This window comes from Anthonomus grandis, chromosome 7, assembly GCF_022605725.1.
Source record: "Anthonomus grandis grandis chromosome 7, icAntGran1.3, whole genome shotgun sequence".
Lineage (NCBI taxonomy): Eukaryota > Metazoa > Arthropoda > Insecta > Coleoptera > Curculionidae > Anthonomus > Anthonomus grandis.
In genome coordinates, this window is record NC_065552.1 from 15,804,669 (window position 1) to 15,831,892 (window position 27,224).

A 27,224-nucleotide genomic window follows, 5' to 3' on the forward strand; every position below is an offset into this window, starting at 1 on the left:
TATACCCCTTCCGAAAGAGTTCAACTAATTAAATGATTTTATGGAGGCAATTCGGCAGTACAATGTAGAGATTTGTTTTCAGTGACATTTGAGAATAGACCGATTCCTTGTGCAAAAACGGTTTTAAATGTGGTTACAAATTTTGAGACATCTTTTTGTCTTCAAGATTGTAAAAAATCCCACACAAAACGTCAAGAACCACCTGTTGAAGTGGTTCAGGATATAGAACGGCGGGAAGAAATGGTTTGCAGTATCCTAGAACTTGATTCGACACGGTCCACTAGAAGTGTTGGAAAGGAACTGGGAATGAGCAATAAAACTGTTGCTCGTATCTGGAAAAAATATGGGTACAAATGATTCAAGTATTCAAAAACTCAGGAAATATTTCCTGAAGACCAGTGGCGAAGAATGGAGTTTTGTGAAACCATGATGAAAAAGGCAAATGAAAACGAATATTTTTTTAAAATATTTTGTTTTCTGATGAATCATCTTTTCCATTACATGGCAAACACAATCATTCCATTGTTCCTTATTGGTCTCAGGAAAACGAGCACAGAAGTTTTTAGTTTCGTAGCCAGTATCCTCAGAAATTGGAGGTTTGGGCAGGTATTTTGGGCGATAATGTTATAGGGTCATTTTTTATTGATAACACTTTAAACGCCCAAAAGTACCTTGAGTTGCTGCAAAACCAAGTTCTTCCTGCCATTCAAATCCTACCTGATGTAGACCTGGGATTGGTTTATTTTCAGCAAGATGGCTGTCCTGCTCATAACGCGACTAGGGTAAAAGAATTTTTAACAAATACTTTTCCTAACCGCCTTATTAGTGGGACTGACGATATTAAATGGCCTCCTAGATCTCCACATTTGTCTCCAAATGACTTTTACCTGTGGGATTACCTTAAGCAGACCATTTACAACAAATTTAGAGGAGTTACGAAATAAAATTGTCGAAGGTGCCAATTCCATTTTACCTGAAACTCTTGGAGGAGCGAAATAGCTTTTACGATAGGTTAAGTTTTTGTTTAGCGAAAGAAGGCGGTTTATTTGAGCCTTTTATTTAAAAAATGATATGTTGTTAACTTTGTTTATTAGAGTTTTATTTCTGATTTTTTATTATATTTTTATCAGAGTTGATATTTTATTTTTTATTAGAATAACGCTTCAATTTTCATTACGCAAAACACAGCATATTAAACATTTTAAGATTACAATTCTATGCGGGTTTTACAAATTGTCATGTCTGTAAAACCCGCATTAGAATAAATATTTTAAAAATGCCTGGATTTTCGCGTAATATTTTGGGACATTTTGTCGGCAAACGATGCAGCTCCCGAGAAAGTCAAATGTTTACTAATCCCGTCCTTGGGCCGGTCGGGGCGGTGCTCTGTCGCAGACACTCGTACACACGCGACGTTGCAAAATTTCGCATCTATGCGGTTTCCTATAAGTAACGAACGAAAACACGATCTGTACAGTACTGTCACAGCATAAAGAAACCAGCAGTCTCACTCCGCTCGAAAATGTAAGCGAACTAATAGCATCCTTAGCCATGCCGCAGTCATGTTCTCCGGATGCCGAGCTCACTGTTTATCGAACTGTGTTCATAGGTGTATCGCCTAGTTCAGCGCAGTACTTAGTGACTATTTTAATAGCATTTTTACAAAGCGTAGCGTTTTTTATCAAAACTTTTGTATTAAAAGAGGGGTATGTCAAAAATTATTAATGAAGCAAAATAATTGACTTTGCCAAAGTTTTTAATAGCTGCAAATTTGGCTGTATGGCTTAAATAACATAATTATAATTATTATTATAAGCATCAATTAAAGTTGCAGCAATGTAATATTTTTTTTTGGATTTTTAAGGACATTATTTATATTTCTGCCATTTTAACAGTATTGCCATATTTAAAAGAGTTGCAAAATTGTATACTTTTACTTTAGTTGGTACTTAATAATATAACAAAAATTCGCAGATGTTAGAATTGTTTTGAATTGTTGCCAACTATTTGTCTTTATTTATTGGCCTAAGAGTGTCTATTTGTTTTGAAATATTACTTTATTTGTATAATTAGTGATCCTTAAACTACTATGTAGTCAGATGTTAATCTAAAAGCGTTACTATACAGGGTGTTAATTAAGTATGTACCATAAATTATTTAACAGGCGATTGTTTGAGTAATTTTAAGACAAAAAGTTCATATGAACATAGGTCCGCAAGTTCTCTGGCGGTGTTATTTATAACATTAAGGAGCTAATTTACCCCTAACATGATTAAATTTATTAGGTCCAGTGTAATCTCGAACGGGACCTGAAGAAATATTTGTGGCAAAAAAATTGGGGCACCTCAATTTTGTGCCATTTTTAATATGTTATTTGATTTACTCAAATACAAATACAACTTTTTCGTATCTCGCTTATTTTTCGAGAAAAAAAAAGGCCACTTAATTGCATATCCCTGGATCACACAAGGAATTTGGGGAAAAGTTTCATTTGGAATTTATTATTAACTAAGCAAGATACGAAAAAAATTCAAGAGACAGAAAAGTTTTATTTGTATAATCCACAGAACATAATAAAAATTGCGCAAAAGTCAGTGGCATATATTTTAGTTGTTGTTAAATTTTAACACCCTGTATATTGAGAACTAAGAATTTCTAGACATATGCTTATATGAACTTTTTGTTTTAAAATTACTCAAAGAATGGTCTCTTAAATTTATGGTACATACCTAATTAACTTCCTGCACGTATTCTTCTATATCGTCGTTGTTAGATGTAGAAATGCGATGTTTATTTTTGTTTAAATATTTTGTTAATGTATGAACTTTATTTTTATTAAAAAATCAATATTTGTACTATGTAGGTATTTTTATTTTACAAGATAATAACATCTAAAAAAATGTTTAAGTCCGGCTCTAGCCAAGGCAAAAGCCGCGTGGACCGTAGCGAGTGTCAGCGGCATCCCTACTATAAGCAAAAATGCCTCGCCTGCGTTAGTACACATGCACCGAACTCGCTTATTCAAGCCAATGTATTTTTATTGAAGTGCGACTGCTGGTTTCTTTATGCTGTGGTACTGTATTACTAAATTAGTTAAATGACTAGAGGCCTGTTATGGTTATTCTACCTTATATAAATAATGTGACTGGCGCTGGAAATCTCAAACATCAACCGATTTACTGGACTCTGCCTTCCATCTATAGGGAACAGCTTACACACATCACAGCCCATCTGAGGTAAGCATCTCTTATACATACATTGACCATAATTACATTGAAACAGTACTTTTATCGGGCTAGTCGTAAAGTAAAGTACAAACACTTTTTGGAACATTCAACTATAGGAATAGGAGCAAAACTCGAAGATATTAAGAAAGTTATCGAATATTTCTTGAATTTTTTTTACCTAGCTCAAAGCTTCAAAGAAAGCGGTAAGATGCTATTATAGCATACATTAATGTTAAAGCTTCTGACCCACGACAAGGTTGATATCTTTACCGGCTTCTTTGAAGAAGAGATATACGTATCCAAGTTTCCAAAAAAAATCACAATAACTCAAAGATTGCGGTATTTAAATGTTAATAGAACTGAGTTATAGAACATCAATTCTTAGTCGTCACTTTTTTTTCTGCTACAAACACGAAACAATCCTCGATAGCCAGTTTGGTTTCAGACTCAAAAACTCCACGGCCCATGCAACCAGCTAGCTTGCATTCCAAATTCTCTTTGGAGCAAATAACAAACTGTTCATAAAGGCTGGGTCTTTTGATAATTCTAAGGTTTTGGTTTAGAAGATCTTGTAAGATTTTTTACTGGATAAACTTGCCATTACCAATTTTTTTTGAACTACTTTGTTAAACAAGTTAATTCTTTGCTAAGTAATAATTTCTTATATATCGTCTTTATTAACCGTGTTAAGAGCAGCAGGTCCGTAAAGTTCCCTATTATACCCTCCACTTATGTCATATCAATATGCACAAACTATCACTTTTGCAAACTAACACATTGCTGTAGTTTGCTGATAACTACAGTGAATATAAACATATCCGATAAGAAATCCTATATTAAATGGAATTACAAAACTTTTTATTGGTGCCTTTGATGGGAAACTAGAAGTAAAGGCTAGAGAGCCTATAGCCTTTTGTGAAGGTGGTGAAAATAATTCTATCCGGTCATCTGAAATAGAGCACCACCTGATGTCTACTCAAACCAATGGTATCGCCCTTTGACCTTAAATTTAAATTAACCTGAAGATTTTACAAAATTCTATGAACCAAGCTGTTCCAATAGCCAGGCACTGAGCTAAATTAACATTTAAAGCAGCTGCGTAATTTTCTGCATTTCTATCTTGTGTTAAATACTAAATCGTTATAATTTAATAGTTAAAATAAATTCATATAGTTCCTTTTTTTTACAAATGTTTAATTTAATTAATGAAAACCTATATTCATAAAAATTCATAAAAATGTTTTTTTTTGATAAATAGATATGCATCTATTTCTATTTAAGATCGATATTTATTTTACCAAGAATGCGGTAAATGATCTTCGTTTAGATTTATTTTACAATTTTCGGATTTTTTAAATCAACCTTAAACTTAGCCCTAAACCCTTAAATAAGAGTGCAAATTACCCAGAAAAAATAAGCCATACATTTTTAACTAATATATATTTAGTTGATAAATCCCAATGAAAATTTTAAAAGATAAAGGCATTAAGCCCATAAATAGGTTTTTAAGATCTCCTGTTTTTTTAGCTTTTAAGTATCTTATTTTAGTTCAGTTCATTTTCTAGCTTGGCATACTTCTATAAGCTAGATTCCTAGAAGCACCTTTTTCCATTATTTTGTTCTAGTAATTTCTTTTTAATTTACTAATTTCTTCTTTTGTAGGTTTAGTTATAGACTATTAAAAATCTAGATTGTTGGGAGTTTGGTCCCTATTTCAGTAGCTTAATAGGTCCTAATTACGCCATTAGTGTTCTTTATATCACATCTTATATTTTATTAAGGAATTTCTTATAATAATATCTATAATTTCTTTTAAATACTTGATTCTACCACTTATAGTGTTTTGTAGCTCAATTTCAATTTCAATTTGAATATGTTATAATAGATATATAGAATATATAGGAAAAGTAAAATTGGTAGTTTATTGTTCCTGCAAAATGGAAATATTGGAGCTGATGAGTAACATAGATTTGTTAAAAAGTATTGTAAAATATTTGTAGTTGTTATGCTTCTTGCTAAGTTGTTTTTTTATGGTTTACAACATTTCTGATATTGCCTTAAAGATAGCCTATTATAGGCCAAAACGTCGGCAATAATTAAATTTGAAACTTAAGTTTTACTTGACCTTACATCTCAAAAACTTAAAAAACCATAACAACAAAATTAAGTAGCAAAAATTACCAAATTTACAGATTTTCTGTTTTAACTTCTCTTCATTATTTCTTATGGATATATTCTCTTTTATTTTTTTTCTTTTTTATCGCTGCCCTGCACTAAAAAACCGATACCCGATAACCTTATACTTTGTAGTAATTTTTGTGATTAATGTTGATTTGTGCTATTTTGTATTTATTGGTTGTACCAGATAGTAAACATTATAGATTGGAGTCTCTGAATTGGAAACCGCAGTCGTTGGCTGCATCTTATGATAGACTTAAGTCAAAGATAATTATACTAACGATACTTATAATTATACTTAGTTTACCATTATTTTCTTTGCTTAAGTCTATGATGTCCCAACATCAAAAATATACCAAGGAAGTATTTAATTATTGCTATTGATCTGCAGTAATAACTATTGGTTTGCTGATTTTCACCATTACCATCCCATTCGTAGTAAAGCTTGGCCACATTTTTAATTACTAAAAAAGCACTGACGTTACATCGTCTACCATCAATTATTTTCCTATCTTAAAATGTAATACACTTTATTGCTCAAAAAAATTAAAATTCCCATTCCATAGAAGTCGATCGTTTTTCAAAAAATTAGGAATGCCGCACGCGTATCGCTCCTTGTCGCCGGCAAGTTAAATAAAGTCAGCGCCCCCGCTTTTAATTTTCAAAGATCTACTCCAGGAATGCGAGACACGAGATCAAAGACACGGAGTTGATTTATAACTTCATCAGCAGGGACATAATTAATATTTTCCCCACCATCATTTGGGATATTAATTTGTTAATGATTTTAAAGCGGTTTAATCATTTTTATGAGTTTTCTTTAACGTGTTACCGTTAACTCTATAGTTTCGTTATTTATGAATTTTCCGCATTCACTTGTAATACGCATAAAAGTATGTATGTGCTTCTTAAATCGTACAAAATAGTAATTAACGAAGAAATTTGCCTAATCTTGCAATGATGGCCACTCAAGCGATAAATCATCCCAGGATGACGAAGCAAACGCACTTTCCCCAAAAACAATTATACCCTCCAAAATTGGAAAAAATATGGAATGCACAAGTCATTAAAATCAATAGCCAGGATCGCGATTTACCCTTACTTTAATAGGAAAGGTATTTTTTATAATAGTTATATCTTAAAAATATATAACAAGCAGCACTACTTAAAAATAAGAAGGATGTTTTTTGTACTAGATGCTGCTTTTTTATTTTGAAAAAACTGTATTTCAGAATTAAGATGAAATCGATTAACTTATAAAATTTAAAATAAATTTAAAAAATCTCAACTCAATTATCAAACAATCGCATTCAAATATGAAATTTGATCAGAAAAACTTGGCTATGCATTTTACATAATTTTGTAGCTGGGCAATCAGCGATCGACAAACAACAGGTTCGATGAATTGTACATTTAATCAACTTTGAAACCGTCACCCGCAGTGAAGAAATTAAATTAATTAAAACATTTTCGGGTACAATAAACAACGGGCTGGCTGCAAAAGGCCCAAATAATTTTTTAGCTGCGCCTATAAATTTCAGCAGAATTGTTTTGTTACTGATTTTGGCAATGAGTTATTAAAGTGTCTGTGAAATTGCGAAAAATTGATCTACTAAATATACTAGCTTGTAAAACTGTAATGATTTTATGTATCGTATAACTTACATTAATTTAATTATTTTACACAAATATCTTAGCATTATTAGAAATATTATGTAAAAAAATCAAAAAGAGAATAGATAGATTAGATAATAGTATTTTATTATTCTTAATATTTTCTAATAGTTTTAATAGTTTTCTAAAGAATTGTAATAAGGACTTCTTCCTGACCAATTTACAGCTTAAATACGAATATTATAAATATTATGACAAAAAAGCAATTTCAAAAATGTTAAATAAATTATACATTTTAGATTATTTACCGTTATTTATGTTCAAATTTTATTATCAGCTAGTAGCATAATTTTAAGTTGACCTTTAATTTAACGGAAACTATAAGTATGAACGCAAGTATTAGTACCTCACGAACTAAAGATGTAGGACAAATTATGGTTTTGTAAGTATAATGCGAGAGCATACATTTGTATCACTATAGGACGGAACAATGTTGGATAAAGGACGTTGCCTGAATTAGGTGCTTGTAGTCGTTTAATACATGAGTTGGTTATAGCAAAATCATCAGCTCTTAAGCTAAGCTAATCTTAAATCAAAGAAGTTGAGATTGAAGATTATATACTTTTTTAATATTACTAAAGTTAAGATACTTGCTTGTTTGGCCTATGAAATGTTTAAAAGTAGAGACTTAAGGCTGAATAGAATTTATAGTGTTATAACTGAGTAAGTAGTTATTAATTGGTATTGATGTGCAATAATAACTATTGTTTTACTGATTTTCACCATTAGCATCCTATTCGTAATAAAGCTAAGTCACATTTTTTATTACTAAAAAAGCACTGACATTATATCGTCTACCGTAAGAGAGTAAAGAGAAACCGAAATCTACATCAACATCCTTAGTGGTTTCACCGATATCTGCCGTGGTTGAACGTGCTTTATCCCAATTAACCTTCATTTGAGGTTATTTCAAGCAAAGCTATTGAAAATTTTATCCATATTTAAAGATAAACGAGCCTTAGAATACAAATTTTCAGTTTTAATACTGTTGCATTAAATAACTTTTTTTATTTTTAATGTACTGGCTTATAAGCAATCTAAGCTTAAAAAAATAGATTACAGAGATTTGTAGTAAACTCATAGTTTAAAATAGCTGTGGGCTATTACCCTTACGCACTACAATGAAAGACCCACTTCTTTATTAATAATAAAGAGGCTATCCTAGAGAAAAAACTAACAAAACATGAATTGTTCTAAGCTTCCTGCATCCTGTCCTCCATTAATAAGACAATTTCTTCTTGTTTTCTAAAATCTTTTCTACCAATCTCGCCTAATTCTCTCTTAGATTTTCCCTAAGTTTACTTTTGAAATGGGTAAATTTGGCGGAATTTTCTTTCACTTTTGCAGAGTTTTCTTCCATTTTTGCAATATTTTCTAGGAATCCTTTTTTTAAACCTTCCTCTATCATCGCAGAATTTTCTAGCAATTCTTTTTTTTAAGCCTTGCAATAATTCACCGATATAGTTTGCACCAGCAAAAACAAAGTTCTTTGAATCATGTGCCTTCTTTAAATGATGCATTAAGAAGCCTCTTTTCCAACTTTATTTCCTATCGAATAGTAGTCCTTTTCCAACAGCTCTCTTTTTAGGTCAGTAACCTTTGAATCCAACTTAACATTTTCATACACTTGTCCGATTTATGTTATTATTTATTTTCACCGATATCCAGTTAACTAACGTCACCAATAACGTAACAATTCATAGACCACATCATTCACATGAATGCCACACATTCATAAATGTAGCGTTTTCCCGTTCCTTAGGTGTGAATTAAAACAATCGGAAATAGTCAACTAGTTTATTTACACACTTGACTATGAAAACACAATCACCTACGATTACTGAAGATATTTATTTTAACTCTAGTTATTTATTGTTTAACTACTTAAATTTTGCGCCATTTTTACACCGTGCGGCTCCTTATATACTTGGCAGAACGCTATTCCGAAAGATTCCCACCTAATCTTCGAATTGTCGTGCGGTGACAACTTATATCATTGCGAAATGAAGCAAAGTGAATATGTTAGTTTTGCGATCAGACTATCAAAACTAGTTAAATATTTAAAATTGCTTTAGGCCTTAAACGTAAAACAAATAAAGTATAAAATAAACCTCATCTTAATAGTAAACATGTCATATCAGATTATTCACGACTTATTACGGTCAATTAGAAACGGTTATTACGCATAACGCGAACGTCTTTTATCTGCTACTTAGTCTTTATCTTCCATCTGAAATATGCTAATGTAATATTGCTCTCATCCAGTTAACAAACACTGAAGAATTACAAAAAAAAATTTGACCTATCCCTTGGGATTAGACTATAAGTCCTATACTATTTATTAATAATTTAAATAGGATTTGTTTCTTTTAAAATGTTAATTATAAGAGGAAAAAATGTATTTCATATTTTAAAATAACATTTTAAATATACATACTTTATGTAAAGCTGGTGCGGAGGCGAACAAGTTGAAAAAAGAGACATAATTATGCTACACGATCAGCAAATTTCTTACATCTTAATTAAATCTTAATGTATGTATATGGAGTTAGTTATATCGTATTAGCATTATTCGGTCATTAAGGCTGAAGAATGATTTATATAAATTAAATATCCTTAATAGAAAGCAATTTTATATTTTTGATTTTTTTACTTTATTTAGGACTCGTTAGTTTCCTGGTTCCTTTTTCAGATAACTTGTTGTTGATAATTACTGTTAATCAAATTGAAATTCGAACAGTTATTCCGAGCTTATAATTGATATACTTCAAGGTGGGAAAGATACTTGTTTACAAATCTATAAAAAATCTGAAAATAGTTTATTAATCCTGGAGAACTAGAGTTGTTGATGTAGATTTTAAAAAGAAGTTTAATTACTTTCTCAAAACCAATTTTTTATTTTGTAAATTTTTTCTCATTAGAGAAGTGCGTTATAAAACATTATTCACCTTATTGAATATTGGATTACCTGGATTACTATGCGAAAGATGCTGCTGAGTATTTTTTTTGGGCATTCCAATTTTTTTTTTCAAAGGTTCATTTTTTTTAAATTGCTGCTTCAATGTAGTACTTCTTTGACAAGCGGCATCAACTATAGAGAGGTGCATCAATGAACTATATTAATGAACAAATATTTATATTTACTTAAAATAAGCAGAACTATAATTCATAAATTTAGCCAGACAATGTCTGCACTATTAACGACATTTTTAGACCGATTCAATTTTTCTATCTTTAAAACAAAAACTGTTTTAAGTTTAAAAGTTATAAGACCAAGTTTAATTAGGGTTCTACTTACATTTAGTGCTTGAGCAATGTAAGGCTAAACCATTTTCCAAAAAATGTTTTGTTTAGTCGGAAGGGTACGGTCCACAGAATATTTTTAAATAAAAAATATTTTAGATAACTAATATTTTGTAGTAAAAAATTTAAAAGTGTAAGGGCTGTTATGTCTCTATCCCGATCCCAACCTAATAAATTTCTACCCTATTCATAATAATTGTCGAAAGTTTAATGTAATTATTGCATCCGACGTGGCTCTTATACAATAATTGATTTTATACTAAATATCTAATATAAATAATAGACGATGGGGAGAAAAGTTACTATACTTGCCGGCACAAAATTCCGCCACCCTGAAATATTGGCCAAGTTTGATGTTTTATAATTTTTTTATTTTTTATCAGATTCTCACGATTTTGCCATCAGTTTTTAGATACATTTGTTGTGATTTTTTAAAATCATTTTGTAAACTAGCATTTTTCGATTAGGCTATATTATACAGGAGTAAAACAAACTGTTGTTTTTCTTCTCGTAATTTCAAAAAACCTTGTAGGAAAATTAAGGTGGATAATTATGTTTACATACTGTTCCTTGTAATCTTTGATGTATTCTAAACATTTCAATTTTGGATTCATTCCATTATCTCATTTCTGCTGCGAGCTGCAAATTTTTTATTAAAACGCTGATTTGAAGCTTATTTTTGATAATTAATGTCAAGTTTTCGGTTAAAAATTATCGACGTTGGCTAAGGATGCAATTAATGTGACATAAAGTTTGACAGTGTTACTATTATAATTTGTTGTGTGTCAATATGGTATTAACTCTAGCAGACGTGGGTAAAATTGTTGCGTTAATAGAGGATGGCCGTAGCAAAAGTTATGTCGCCTGTACTCTGAGATTTCCGCGGTCTACAGTTCGAGATGCCTGGAATAGGTATTTACACCTGGCATTTATGCCTGGAATAGGACGGGAATTTTTACTAGACGACAAGGCTCTGGCAGAAGGAGAATGACCACTACAGCTGATGATCACTTTGTCACCATTAGTTCTTTAAGAGATCGATGATCTACTGCTGTGTGTCTAAAAAATGACTTGCGAATACTTAATGGAGTAAGTGTAAGTGAAAGAACGATACGTAGAAGATTAGCAGAAGCTGGACTTTATTCACGAAGGCCAGCAAGATGTCCACAATTACTTCCTCGGCATCGACAACATCGACTGAGGTTTGCAAGATCGCATTTTGAGTGGACTCTAGAACAGTGGGCAAACGTACTATTCACAGATGAATCCAGGGTTTGTTTAAGGACGCCGGATGGTCGTGAGCGGGTATACAGACGTAGAAATGAAAGATATGCTGACTGCACCATTTCAGAACAAATCTCATATCGTGGCGGTTCAGTCATGATTTGGGTATTTCTACCGAAGCACGCACCAATCTTGTATTTATTAAAAATGGAGCTTTAACCGCCCACCGTTACATTGAGGAAATCCTTCAAGAAGTTGTTGTCCCATTTGCTCCATTCATTGGGAACCAATTTACATTAATGCATGATAATGCTAGGCCTCACGTTGCACATGTAGTGAGCGAATATCTGGATGAAGTTGGACTCCCAAGATTGGAATGGCCCGCATGTAGCCGCATGTGCCCGGATCTCAACCTAATAGAACATCTTTGGGATCAACTTAAAAGGGCCGTTCGTCGTCGTCCTGTACAACCACAAACCTTGCAAGACTTATGACTAGCGCTGATCGAAGAATATGAGGCTATTCCTCAAGAAAGAATAAGGAACCTTATTCATTCGATGCCGCGAAGACTGCAAGCTGTTATTGCTGCGAGAGGAGGAAATACACGCTATTAAAATTGTTTTTTTTTAATTAACCTTATGATATACCTAGTGTTTGTTTCTCCTAATAAAAATACGCTTCAAATCAGCGTTTTAATAAAAAATTTGCAGCTCGCAGCAGAAATGAGATAATGGAATATAATCAAAAATCGAAATGTTTAGAATACATCAAAGATTACAAGGAACAGTATGTAAACAGAATTATCCACCTTAATTTTCCTACAGGGTCTTTTGAAATTACGAGAAAAAACAACAGTTTGTCTTACTCCTGTATAATATAGCCTAATCGAGTGTGCGGGTGTATAAAGAATTTAAAACAAAAAAAAATTAAAGTAAATGAAACATAAATCCAAATACCCCTCTCGCCTTAAAACCCCTTACGTTCTAAAATAATATCTTAGAAATGAAACTTAGAAAAGAAATTATCTCTACAAGCTGGCAACGCTGCAGTAATATTAGTTTATATCTTATATCTCCTGAATAAGTTATGTCAACTTTAAGAACATTATCATACAACAGATTTTGGCTCCGTTTAGTCCTTAATTTTAGTTATTTTATTAAAAATCCTAATAACTGATGCGTTTACTTTGAAATTATTGGCATCCATAGGCAGAAACAATTTAGAAACTTCTTAGCATTTTTAAATTATTCCACAAGTTTTTCAAAAAGATCACATGTCCTTTAACCTTTTAATCAATTTTGTTGTAATCTTTAAAACAAATATAGGTAAACGCTCAACGCAAATTAAGTAAAGAGTTTTGTTATCTAACGCTGAGAATAAGAAAAATGTGTTCGTGCTATTGTTATTTATGAAAAATTAGCCCCATGCTAAGAAATATATTTACTTTTTCAGCCAAAATCTGTGCATCAAACTGACAGACGAAACGAAGTAATTTATTTTGCTCTTAGTGGATTTCAAAACTTTGGCTATGGTTTATCGTCTGATGATCGTCAGATATATTCTTCATGTAACTATTTTACAATGCAATCCAATTACAACTTTATAATTTTCATATGCATACATGTTTAAGGCCCAAATGATAATTTAAAGATTCTGTTAACAAAAAAAAAGAATTTAAATTTACTAAAGGCTAATATGTCTTACCCAACCGACAAGGTTAAAACTAGAAACTAACAGACAGATACAGAGAAAGCCGGCCGGTCGTATTTCGGGCATTTATTTCGCTTACCTTTGATATTAATCTAGGATTGATCCAGGCAGTTTTGACATCATTATCCAGAAGTCGGAATGGAGTCTTTGAGATAAGCCGTTGCTGGTGAGTGTCTTGTCCAGACATGGACGTTGACATGGCCGCAGATTGCAGGTTTTTACTTGTACAATCCTCGTTAATGGTGTCTTTTGTTGAATTGGATGACCGACTAGATGAAAATATATATGTTAATTATAAAAAATATTAAATATAAGAATATAAACATTCAAAAAGAAATATAACGTTTTGTATATTGTCTTACTCGTACACATTACAAAATATTACAACAATTTTTTTTTAATTTACAGTGTGTTTCTTTACGTCTTCTGTTTAATATTTTTCTCGACATTTCGTTTAACCTTAAATGGTTGTTATTGTAAATATAAAAAACTTAAAGTCACAAAAAAAGATAAGTTTCCTTTTAAGTTTTAATCAATGTTTCAATAAATATTTTTAGAAATTCTTAGAATGTAGTACATTCAAACTATTCACAAGCCACTACATTATCTGCGACTTAAATTTAAAATGAAATTCAAATATTTGTTAATCTATACCTGCAATTTTGTTTCCCCTTTTATATGTTCAATAGTTATCTCTTCTTTATCTCAATATTCTCAAATATTAATGGATTTGAGCCCAATAGAAATTATATGTATTATAAAATCATATAAGAAATATTTTGATGTTTTACATACTTCCTTTAGCTTAGCTAATTTATTTCATCAGTAACAAAAATGATATGGTTAATACAGGTGTTCCAAAAATATACTGATAAGCTTCAAGAGGTGGTAGGGGTCATTAAAATAAATATTTTGTGTCTTGTAAACCTATGTCCTTAGAAAGACTGGAACACTAATACGTCCTAGTAGAACTGATCGGGCAAGTGTTCAGGTTGAAGAAGAAGTATTACACCATGTCGAAGATAACTAATCTCTAGGTGTTCGTGCAATTGCACAGCAGATAGGATCATCTAGGAATTGAGTACATCGAGTCCTCCAGGAATAACTTTTCTACTCTTTTCATTTACAACGCGTAAAAGTCATAAATCCTGAAAATTATCCACTCCAATTGACTTTTTGTCAATGGCTTTTGAATCGTACCGAGCCTGATTTGGGAAGAATATTGTTTTCAGATGAGGCATGTTTTACGCGCCGATCGATTGGAAGAGGGGGTCCCATTGCCTGGCCCACGCGTTCTTCTTATCTCAACCCCGTAGATTTTTTTTCTTTGGAGTTATCTGAAATGTTTGGCCTACGAAACACCTATTCCTAATGAGGAAGATCTGCTAGCAAGAATAATGGGTGGCTAATTCAATAAAAGCTATTCCCGGAATGTTTCAAAGAATTCGCAATGACCGAATAGTGCAATCTTTGTGTTGAAGCAAATGGTCGGCATTTTGAACGACTATTATAAGCAATAATTTATTTATCAATAAACAAAATAATGATTAAACTGTACTGCAAATAGCGATTCAATTAATAAGCAAAATAATAGTACGAAAAAGCATTTTTGCTTTAGGGCCCAAACGACTTATTTGCGGACATATGTTTACTGGATAAAAAATATTTGTTTGGATGTTCCCGACTTATGTTATTAAGTCCACTATGTCTAAATAACTAACGTCTAATTCATAGCCCACACCTGACACAAATGTAATGTTTTTCCCGTTCGTTAGGTGTGAATTAAAACAATCGGAAATAGTCAACTAATTTATTTACACACTTGACTACGAAAACACGATCACTTACGACTACTGGAGACATTTATTTTAACTTTAGTTATTTACTGCTTAATTATTTAAATTTAGCGCAAATATTACTTCGCTGAACTGACAACTAGGCTCCTTATATACTTGACAGAACACTATTCCGGAAGATTCCTAGTTAATCTTCGAGATGTCGTGCGGTGTACAACTTAGATTATTATGAAATGAAGTTATGTTACTTTGGGATCAGAGTGTCAAAACTATTAAGTTGGCTACTTTCAATTGCTTAAGGCATTAAAAATATAAAAAATTAGGTATAAAATAAATCTTATCTTAATAGTAAACATGTCATATCGGGTTATTCACAACTTATTACGGTCAATTAGAAACGGTTATTACGCATAACGCGAACGTCTTTTATCTGCCACTTAGTCTTTATTTTTCATCTGAAATATAACATATTAAAATTAACATTATTATATGTAACACTCCTCTCAACCAGTTAACAAATATTAAAAAATTATAAAACCAATTTGATCTGTCCCTCTGGTCATTACCACCCGTCGAAGTTTATCTGTCTGTAGGCATTATGAAATACCAAGCCTCTTACAAGTCTTATACTATTAGTCTGATACTTGTATACTGAGTTAAGTTGACCAACGTCAATCAACCCTCATTCAACCCCAACTCATCTTAACAACCCCTTTAGTCCATATATTGACCTATTTTGGTTTGCATTTTTACGTACGTCACAAAAACAGGTGTTTTTAACAAAAAACGTCTTTTTGACAAAATTGGTAATCAAAATGGTAGATTAAAACGGTAACGTCTATGTTAATTTAAAAAAATACTTTATGCGTATGGTGATTGACAGTTTTTATACGTATAATTATTTCAAACACTTCCACCGTGAATCTGCTGGAATTTAAAGAACTCTTGAATTTCTTTAAAATAAAGACATTTATATAAGGATACGAGTAATGAAAATATTCATTTATTATCAAAATTTATGCAAAAAGTTCATGGACCAATGTACCAAATGTAACACATGTTTCAAAATAACTTTTTAAGTATCCTTTAATTAAGTTTAGCATTTAAAAACTAATTTTTATAAAAAAAAACCTTTTACTTTATTTTCTATCTCGCCCTATAAGTCCCTAAGGGTATCGACCCGACTGATGGGTTATTTGGGGGGAAAACAAGTTAAAGATCTGTAGATGATTTATAGCAAGGAACGTATTCTTACGTGACTTAAATTTTAAATTGTTTTATTGTTTTTTTCGTTATACCCTCCCGTTCAGCCGACTAGGCCTCTCTGTAATTTGACCCAAAATATTTTTCGATTTGATTAATGTAGAATGTTGCAGGACTCGCATATGCTGATGCGAGGAGACGAGGGTTGAAAGATAAGTCGAATTTCAAAGGACTTCTAAAGATTATTACTAGATAGATATGGCCAGCATAGAAATAAATATATATTTTAATATAAAGAAATAGAACAATTCATAATATATTTTAAAAAAAATTAAAACTGGATATTTAGCGCATGTACTAAGTATACGCTAATGCCGCCTATATCGCCACACTTTTAAGAATATTTCAGACACGCGCTATCATGTCCCAAAAAAAAATTTGCAGGTTAGAAAATGTAAACCTTTTTTTCTTTACGCTTTATGGAAGACCGGCACACTGTCGCCGGACCCTGTATAGATGGCGCCACCAGCAATATTTTGATTTTTCTTGAAATCCGTAATTTTTTAGATTTAGTATAATTTTTTTTAATGTACATTGCGGAAATAGTTTTGGCTAAAAAGGTATACTTTAAAAATCTCGCTAAGATTCATCCTTTTTGAGATATTTACATTTAAAGTTTTTAATGCACTCAAAAGAAAAATTGCATTCATACTTTACTATTTACGTCGCTTTATTCCACTTCAAATGAATGATAAAATATAAAAGATAAATGACCTCGATTTGTCTCAATATATGTTAAATTCTTTTTATGAAGCATCACCGAATCTTAAACTTAAAATATAATTGCTCAGTTCGAAATGACTCGCTGCAGTTTGAATTTTACTAATAATTGTTTTCTTGTAGTGATTGTATTTTCATAAACAATTTCGTGTATCTAATGTCTTAAATTAGCAAAACTTAACTCAAACATAGAAAACAATAACCATTAGTTAAAAGACTATATATACAGAGACAGAACTTTTGATAAAATTATGTGTTTAAAATGTAATAAAAGTTTTTTACACTTTTAAATTGTGACGTACGTTTGCACTGATGATGGTTATTTATTAGCCGAAAGCGCTTTACTATTAGCTGATTGAAAATACAGGGTGTACGGAACCTAGACGCAATCCTTTAAGGGGGTGATCGCTGACTTAATTTCAAACATTCTAAGCTAAATATGTGTAGGCCGAAATTTCTTTATAAATTTTTTATGGCAATTTTTGCATTTTTCTCAAAAAATATCAAAATTTCACACTTAAACGGTAATAGAACGCAAGTTACAATTAGTATCGGAGTTTCAAAGTTTATTTTGTTTTGTCTAATGTGTATTAATAAAAAAAAGATCAATTCCAAGCTTCTGTGTAAACTTATAGAAAAAATAGAGATATTGAAACGCCCTTAATTTTTAGATATCACTCATGCCGATGCCTGGCCAATTCTCAGAATTATGGCCTCTTTTGTGCGGCAGGTCTTGTAAACAAAAATTATTAGACTGAGACCTCTCATAAGCCTACTAAGCATTAGAGCCCCGATTGTGGGGTTATTTTAGGTTTTAATGTTAAATAAAACACAATTTTGTTTAAACTATTTATTGTTCATGTTCAAAATGCAATCCATTATTTCTAATACAGGCACGATCCCTTTTTGTTACTTCGGTGGTGGTTACTCTTATGGTCATATCTTCTTTCATCCTGTCAAATGCTTCATTTATTTTGCGAATCAACTCTTCTCTTGTTCTTATTTCGGTGGTATATACAAGCTCCTTTGCCCGGTCCCATATGAAAAAATCCAACGGAGTTAGGTCAGACGATCGAGGAGGCCAAGGAAAGGCTCCGCCTCTACCGATCCAACCGTCCGGAAAACAGTCGTCTAAGTAATTCCTGACAGCCAAGGACCAATGCGCTGGACAACCATCTTGCTGAAAGATTATTGGTCTTTCTCGTTCTAATAATCTAGCTTCCTCTAGAAGAACGGTGATATTATTTTGTAGAAAATCTAAATAGTTGGCACCATTTAAATTCTCTGGTAGAAAATGTGGCCCAATAACAGTCCTGCCTATTACTCCGGCCCACACATTGACCGAAAATCTGTTCTGAAATGATTTTTGTTTTTTCCAGTGCGGATTTGCATCTTTGGCAGCCCATTCGTGGAGGTTGTGGAAATTGGTAATACCCTCCCTGGAAAAATTGGACTCGTCTGTCCACAAGATACTTCTTAAGAATAACGGGTCCTCGATGTCCATGTTCAATAAAAAGCGGCAGAACTGAATTCGTCTTGCAGGGTCTTCTTCTTGTAAGCCCTGCACCCCGTACCATGAAAGGGATACTGTCCATCTTTCTTCATGGTCGTCCACACCTTCCATCTAGAAAGGCCAAGGTCTTCAGCTACTTTTCTGACGCTTGCAGTAGGGTCTGCGGTAAAAGCTTCCAGTATTTGCTCCTCAATCTCTACATTATTATGGCCAGGGTTGAATCCAATCCTTCCAATTCCCAATGCCAACTTCAGTAATACGGCGAAAGGTGTTTTGAAACACCCTGAAGTTTGGTAACGTCCGATCTGGATAACGTTCCGTACAAGCGTCGTGCCAAGGCTCTATTACCGTTAGCGCGTCCATATGTGAAGACAATGTTAGCGTACTCTTGGTTGGTAAATTCCATTTTACAATACTGTTTAATAAAACGGGCAGAAACTCGATTTAAAAAACAGTGGATGCAGTCAGTACGAAGTTAATAATCTTACAAAATTAGAGGCGAGAGTGAAACTAAACAACAAGAGGCTAAAATCACACGTTTTTATTTATTAAGCGAGTACCTAACTTGTAACCCCCACCCCAAAGTGCCTACTAGGTACCCCTTACCATACAGTATCTACTATTAGGTACCTCTGCTTAATTTTGTTTTTATTACTTTTCATCTACCTGAATATTTACCTGAACTGTCATGGAAAACCAACATAATAGAAAACCAATCCAGTAAGTTTTGTTTACATGACCTGCCGCACAAAAGAGGCCATAATTCTGAGAATTGGCCAAGCATCGGCATGAGTGATATCTTAAAATAAAGGGCAGAAGCTAGGCATATTTTTAGAGAGGTTTGAACGACGAAAGTATTTTCATAACAATTATTTAAACATAAAACAAAGCATTTTTATTTTAACTCCATATTTATTTTTTACGTTTCAATATCTATATTTTTTCTAATAAGTTTACACAGAAGCTTAAAATTGATCATATTTTTATTAATACACATTAGACAAAACAAAATAAACTTTGAAACTCCGATACTAATTGTAACTTGCGCTCTATTACCGTTTAAGTGTGAAATTTTGGTATTTCTTGAGAAAAATGCAAAAATTGCCATAAAAAATTTATAAACAAATTTTGACCTACACATATTTAGCTTAAAATGTTTGAAATTAAGTCAGCTATCACCCCCTTAAAGGATTGCATCTAGCTTCCGGACACCCTGTATATACACGTAATACAAATTTCTTCCCGCATTTCATTAGTTCTACCTGTACACAGTCACTCTTGCAAGTTTTAAAGAAAAATTGTCTTTAAAACAATCAAAAAATTTGGTATTAAAAAAGTTTCCTTATGCATCCATTGCAAAATATTATTTTAAAAACCTACAGCGCCTCCTCTACAATAGTAGCGAAATTACGAATCGAAAAAGCTCAGATTCTCGACAAGAAAACGAAATGAAGACTATCGATCGCTGTAAGCCTGCCGGCTTTCGAAAACTTTTAGCTATAAGGTTCGTGCGTCAGATGGCGCTAAAGGCACGAATACGGAACAGGATATTATAATTGATTGTATGTTTTATAACGACAAATAAATACTTACACATATACAGTGAATGGCGAAAATATGGAACAAATTCAATTAAAAATAAATAAGGGCGTGTTCGAAAAAACGCCCGCACACGTCGATTAATGTTTAATTAAAAATTAAAGAGTATTTTAATTAATTTAACTAATTGTATATGTATTTTTAGTATTCAGATCATCTAAATTGTGCGGTTTCTCTTTATAAATTTATGATTTTAAATTCTCCTAAAGAAAAAAATCCAGGAGTGTAAGATCTAAAATTCTACTTATTTACTGTACCATTTAAACAAACCGGGGGTTCATCACTAAATTTCCATCAATTTTTTACAAAATTCTGCGATCAGGATCATCATCGTTTAGCTCTTGAAGTAATCTAAGTTTATATGATACTTGTCTTTCTTCACTACACGCAAAGTTCGTTGGCTAACAACATTATTTGAGGCTACTTCAGACAACGAATTAAGGGGATTATCTTCCACTATTAATAAAATATCCAATCTTTTATTAGTATTTTCATTAATTTCTGGCCGTATATGATTTTTTACTGTTTCTGTTTCTCTAAATTTTTTTTCAATTTTACGTACTGTAATTATTGTAATGGGCATTTCCGGATATTTTACATTAAACAAATTACAAACTTCTTGAGTTCGTTGTTTTTTTCCTTATCCAATAAAAATTAAAATTTAAATTCGTTGGGTTTCATTTAAAAGAACCATATTAAGGGAACTACAGACAAAATAACATATATGGACAACTGGACATATGGTCATATGTACCATTATTTCATAATTCGCGCCATTTACCACCCTACTGACTAGTACACAGAAAAAACACTATTATACAGTATTATATTCAGAACATATCAAAATAGTTATTCACTTAAAATATATTGTTATTATGTAAATGATTCTATATTTTTAAAACTAAGGGTAATCTGTACTTCTTTGAAAATCACAGAAATTATTGTGTTTAAAGCTTATGTAATCAAGGAAAAATTTGCAGTGTTTATTGCAATGGAAACTAAAGTTAGGCGAAATTAAAAGTGTCGTAGGGTGAATGTCAATGTTCTCTTCGCCTTAAACAATACTGTGATCGCCGCAATATCGTTACCATTATTTCAATGCGACCTATATTCAATTTAACCTTAGGTAAAATTAAAAACGCCCCACTTTCATTTCGGTATTCGGCAATGCCGGCGTGGAACAACAGGCTTCGGTTTAGGTCCTAAATGCTTGTGTGTATCGGTGTGTGTGTATCGGTTCCTCTGTCAATACATAATTATTTTATTCTGTGAGTACATTATTTTTTATATAATACCTAATATGAATAATTTGCTGGTGTTCTAGGGGTTGGACTCCTTGAAACAAATCTTTGCAGGTAAGTTAAATTATATGCTATTTTTCTCTAGAAAAAAGGTTGTATAGCTAATCATGCAGTAATCCAGCTAGTGTTTATTACTTTATATTTTATACATATTTTTTATATTTATATATCCAGTATGTTCTAACATTTTTGATTTTACACAAAATTTTAGATACAAATCACGTGTGGCATATCATACCTACCATACAAGGAGGCCCAACAAAAAGTTACCACCCGCGTTTTTCAGCCATTTTAAAAAAAAAATAGTTTGCCAATCGATTGAAGACTCTAAGGGGACAAATTTATTTGGTACTTTTAACCCCTTAACTCTAACCCCCACGTGGGGGGTGACCATCAACCCAAAAATCTTAAATGGGGAGGGGGGTCGAGTGATATTTTATTTAGGCGAAATATCTCGAAAACAGTTTGGGGTTTGATGTATTTCATGATGTTTTTTTCTATGATATTTATACAATTTTGATTTCTTTTGAAAATTGAAATTGAAATTTTTGATTTGATTAGGTTTACCTGAAAATTTTAGTTAAACCAGAAGTATTCTTCATAGGTATTACAATAGGTATTAAAGGTATATATTACAGGTAGATCACATTGTAGGTATCATGTTTTCAAAATATTTTGCCCTAAAATCTTAAAATGACATTTTCAAAAATTTCAAAAAAGTCTTTATTATGATAATATAGGTTAGGTAATGTCGGAAGTTTAATTAACTACGTTAGGGTAAAGACAATTACCAACTTTTAGCAATATTTTTTTTTTTTGGAAATCAATAACTAAAGAGTTGGTGCCACATAGTGCAAGGATTTTTTAATGTAATTATTCTATTTTTAGAAAATGGGATAACTTTAAATGACTTTATAAATTTAAATGAGGAAGAATTAAACATTTTAATTCCATCAAGGGGCTTAAGGGTTAATGCTAGTTTAGCTTAGGGCCAATTTTTCAATAGAGGCTTATCCCAACCCAACCCAAGACTTGACAATCGGGTGAGGGATAAACCTCTATTAAAAAACCGGGTCTTAATGTGTTTAAATGCCAAATTTTAGTGCTGCTTTTAATTATTATTGCTTGGCATTTAGTTATCTGTGCCTTGGCTAAAAAAAACATTGTGCTCATCAAGTAAATTTAATAATTGATTGGAATTTAAATATTTTAGATTCTAAAGTAGCGTTGCAAATCGCATCCCTGCCGCGTATCTTCCCACCAAAAGGTCGCTCGAGATTGGGAAAAGAACACTGGAAGTATACCACGAATGAATCTGTGGAAGGAATAATTATCCATGCTACAGTAAGTCACAACTTTTATCATTAAAATAAAAGGCAGGTGATTGTTGATTGACTTGCACGACAGGTCTGATTTTTTTTTTCAAAGACAATTAATTAATTAATTAATTTTTAAACTTTAAAATTTTTGTTATTTATTTTTTTTTTAATAAATTAAATAAAATAAAATTATTTTATTTAATTTTTTTATTTTAAATTATTTTTAATAAATGTATTTTATAAACTTTTTTTATTTTAGGCACCAGGAGATATAGAAAGTAAAATACAAACTCAAATTGATAAAGCTGCTAGAAGAAAAGTACATAGGGAAGTGCAACCCTATTTAATAGTTGAAGGCCCACAATTGACCGACATCAGGAATACGTATGTTGTAATAATTGATAAAATTCATTAATCTGCTTGGAATTTTGAGAATTTGATGGAATGGTTGATTTGATTTAAGAATAATACATTCTAAATTTTATAATAAATATTTAATTAATAATTTACTTTTGTTTATTTTTATACTTATTGGGAAAAAAACAAAATTTTGTAAAATATCCACTTCAATTTTTGAGCAGTGTATTTAAAAAGCTATATTTGTTACAGTTTTCGAGATTCCGATAGGACCATTACATTTATTATAGCCTGTGTTATTACCCCAAAAAATAATGTTATGTTTGTAAAAAAGAGGTTAATAAAAAAGATAACCTTATATATTTTTGTTTGATTTGATTAAAAACTCCTGTCCTTCAGCTCAGGGCTTGAATTTTCGACTCCTCTCAAATTTCGTTCGTATGGAACTAAGTCAAAATTGTATAAAAATTAACGATTCGTATTTCAAAATATAAATATCTGGATCGTTAATTGGTATGCGATTTTTGACTTGGTTTGCATACGACGATATTTGAATGGATTTGACAATCCAAGCCCAAATATTATTCAAATAGACTTTAAACTAATATTCAGTCAATAAAACACTCGCATTTAAAGTATTTTATTATAATAAACACTACGTGAAATTAAATCAACTGTGGGATAAGGTTGTTTAAATGAGTCTCTACTTCAAGTTAAAAAATAATAATTTTTGTTACAAAAAATATTAGATTTATTTATAAAAGAGTTCATATTAATGTAATTTACACCTACCATTTGCTCAAGATGATACCTATTCTAATAAATCAGACTTTTCATTGCTTTTAATATAGTCATTAATTAAAAGCCAACGAAATTCAATGATTTCTTATGTTAGTTTAATTACGTTTCGATATTGTTTAAATAGGATCAGAATTTACTTCAATGATTCTTATGTTTGAACTAATTTCAAGTAGATATGCACAAATAAAAGTAAGATATTCATTTATTTAATCGTAAATGTCATTCAGGTATTGCAAATACAGTACTCCATTGACTCAATGTGTATCCCATTCATACTATGAAAGTGTTTTCTGTGTGTATGTTACGTGCTCCAAACGATTAGCGATCACCTGCAAAGCGGGCAATATTCAAAATTCAGTTAGGCGGAGGCAGTCGTATATAACGTATATGGTGTTCGAAAATTTTCCACGTGTGAATTTGTTTTTCGATTTTCAAGTTTTCATTATTTAATCAATTGATTTTGTTGTAAATCAATGCTCTATTGTGTATTATAAGACATGAATCCATTACTTTGATAAATACATAACATTTATTGTACAATTTCAATACTAAATTGTTAAGTTTTCAATATGGACAAAATGACATAGTATGTCATTTTGTCCGTTATAATTTAACATGCTAAAAGTTATCATTATATTTATTCGCTTACAGGTAACAGTGCTAGTATGCCGCGCGACTATAAAAGAAAAACCAATCGACAATCTTGAAGTGACCTGTCCATGAAAAATGAAATCGAGGCTGTTCAGCAAAATAAAATGGGTTGGCTTTTAGCCTCCAAGACATTTGGTGTTCCCCAGGCGACCCTTAGACGACATGCATTAGGAAAGAACAAATCATTAAATGCCACTGATAAAGGATTAGGCAGATTCAAACCTACTTTTCCCCCTGAAATTGAAAGGCAGCCAGTTAATCATTTAAAATTACTAGAAACACGACGTTTTGCTTTAACTCGTAAAGACGTTCAAAACTTAGCTTTCCAGTTGGCCGAAAAAAATAAATTTGCCCATATTTTCAATCTAGAAAAACAAAGAATGGTTAACCGGATAGAATGGTTAACTGGACAAGAATGGCTAACCGGATTTTTAAATAGGAATAAAGATATTTCAGTACGCAAACCAGAACCGACTTCAGCGGCTAGGGCTCAGGCGTTTAATAAACCGCAGGTTAAGAAATTCTTTAGGGCATATCAAGAACTGTTGGATACACACAACTTTTCACCAGATAGAATTTATAATATGGATGAATCGGGTCTGTCCACGGTTCAGAGACCACAGAAAATTTTAGCAACAGCTGGTCGGAAGCAAGTCGGATGCTTAACAAGTGCTGAGCGTGGATCTCATGTTAGTGTTGTTTGTTGCATGAATGCAACAGGCTCTTATATTCCACCATGTTTAATATTCCCGAGGAAAAATTTTAAAAATGAGCTTTTGGATGGAGCTCCAACTGGCACTCTTGGAATTGCACAGGAATCGGGCTGGATGATCACAGATTTATTTTTCAAATGGCTCAAACACTTTCAAACCTATGCAAAGCCTAATCTTAGTGAAAAGCTTCTCCTCATCCTCGATGGTCATGCTAGTCACAAAGGATTAGAATCACTGACATATGGACAAGACAATGGTATAGTCATATTATGTCTGCCACCACATTGCACCCATTGGATGCAACCTTTGGATGTATGCTTTTATGGACCTTTAAAAACCTACTTTAATCAGGAAATATCAAAGTGGTTAAAGCTTCATCCAGGTCGCGTAGTGACTCATCTGCAGAATGGGAATTTATTTAATCAGGCATATGGCAAATCCGCTACCGTGCAAAATGCTTGCCAAGGATTTAAAAACACTGGTCTTTGGCCTATTGCTTCCGATATCTTTCCAGAATACATGTTTCAGCCTGCCGAGACAACAAATGTTCCAATAATGACTCCTGAACCTATGTCCGTAGAGATATCAGCAAGCTCAAGATCTGATAATAATGAAACTGCTTCTACCCTACCAGATAAAATAATCCATGATACAGAGAAGCCTGGACCCTCTAAAGATGATTTGCTCGTTCCGCTCGAAGTTTTATCACCTATACCGCAAGGAAGTCAGAGGTCAAGGAAAGAGAAGACCAAAGAAGCAACAAACTCATTTAGTCTTCACTTCTACGCCAAATATGGTGGAGGTAAAACACTCAAGTATCACAAATATATATAAAACACTAAAAGTATCACAAGTGATACGCAAATTGATGAAGACGATTGCCCTTGTATATATTGCAACGACCTGTATTCGCGTTCGAAACCTGGTGAGAACTGGTTACGATGTAAAGTATGTTCACAGTGGGCTCATGCTATTTGCGCCGACGTGCCTCAAAAGACAAAAATGTTTATTTGCGAACTATGTATTCCTGAAGCAAAGTAGTTTTGGTGTATGTCATTTTATCCATAGAACATATGTCATTTTGTCCATTTAGTATGGACAAAATGGTTTTCTGTTACATTTTAGTGTTTAGCTTTTAACTTTTTATACCTTTACAATTATTTGCAAAATATTATGTTACATGAAAAGTTGATGTGTCAAAAATATTTGTTACATATTTTGACCTTCTTCACTGTTTAAATTAAAGTTTTATGGAGCAATATGAAAACTGAATGTCATTTTGTCCATAGTTCCCCTACTTTAAATACACGCTGACACAAAGCATATTTTACAATTTTTTTACCATTACAATATACTTTTTATACCTTAAGTAATGCTTGTTTTTTATTAGATACTGAAACGATTTTAAGTGCATTTTTTGACGTGTATCATATGTTTTCAGAAAAAAGGATTTAAAAAGTAAAATTTATCATAAAGGTAAATCCATTTTTTCTATTAGTAGAACTATTTACTATTTACTATTTAGGAGAATAGGTTTTAGAGACTTTTAAATTCATAAAAACAGCAATTTTCAAAACCGTGTATCTTAGAAACTGCAAAATAAAATTATAGCATGTAAAACATCAAAATGTTTATAATTTTGCGTTGAATCTAAAAATGTAATCACAAACAGGGTTTTCCATGTGAAATAAGAAAGTTGGTATTCACCACGGCTACAGGAGACACCCTGTATATAAATTTTTTGTTGAAAAAATGCGCAACCAAAAATTTTAATCGACGTGTGCGAGCGTGTTTTGAACATGCCCTAATTTATATTTTATTGAATTTGTTCCATATTTTTCTCGTTTACTGTATATATTTATTTGTATGTTAATC

General features: G+C 31.9%; 1 protein-coding gene and 1 long non-coding RNA gene across 4 annotated transcripts in view; one reads left to right on the top strand and one right to left on the bottom strand.

Annotated features, from left to right (window-relative positions):
- Positions 1 to 27,224, bottom strand: part of LOC126738159 (kinesin-like protein CG14535) — an 871,125-nt gene that overhangs the window by 627,766 nt on the left and 216,135 nt on the right. For all 3 annotated transcript variants that reach the window (XM_050443347.1, XM_050443348.1, XM_050443349.1), the window contains one exon: positions 13,396 to 13,585. In XM_050443347.1, the coding sequence (XP_050299304.1) occupies positions 13,396 to 13,585 (190 nt within the window). The remainder of the gene's footprint in view (positions 1 to 13,395; positions 13,586 to 27,224) is intronic.
- Positions 21,159 to 23,334, top strand: LOC126738195 (uncharacterized). The gene is made up of 3 exons (XR_007661248.1): positions 21,159 to 21,562; positions 22,722 to 22,852; positions 23,087 to 23,334. It is a non-coding gene; the product is annotated as an uncharacterized LOC126738195 (long non-coding RNA).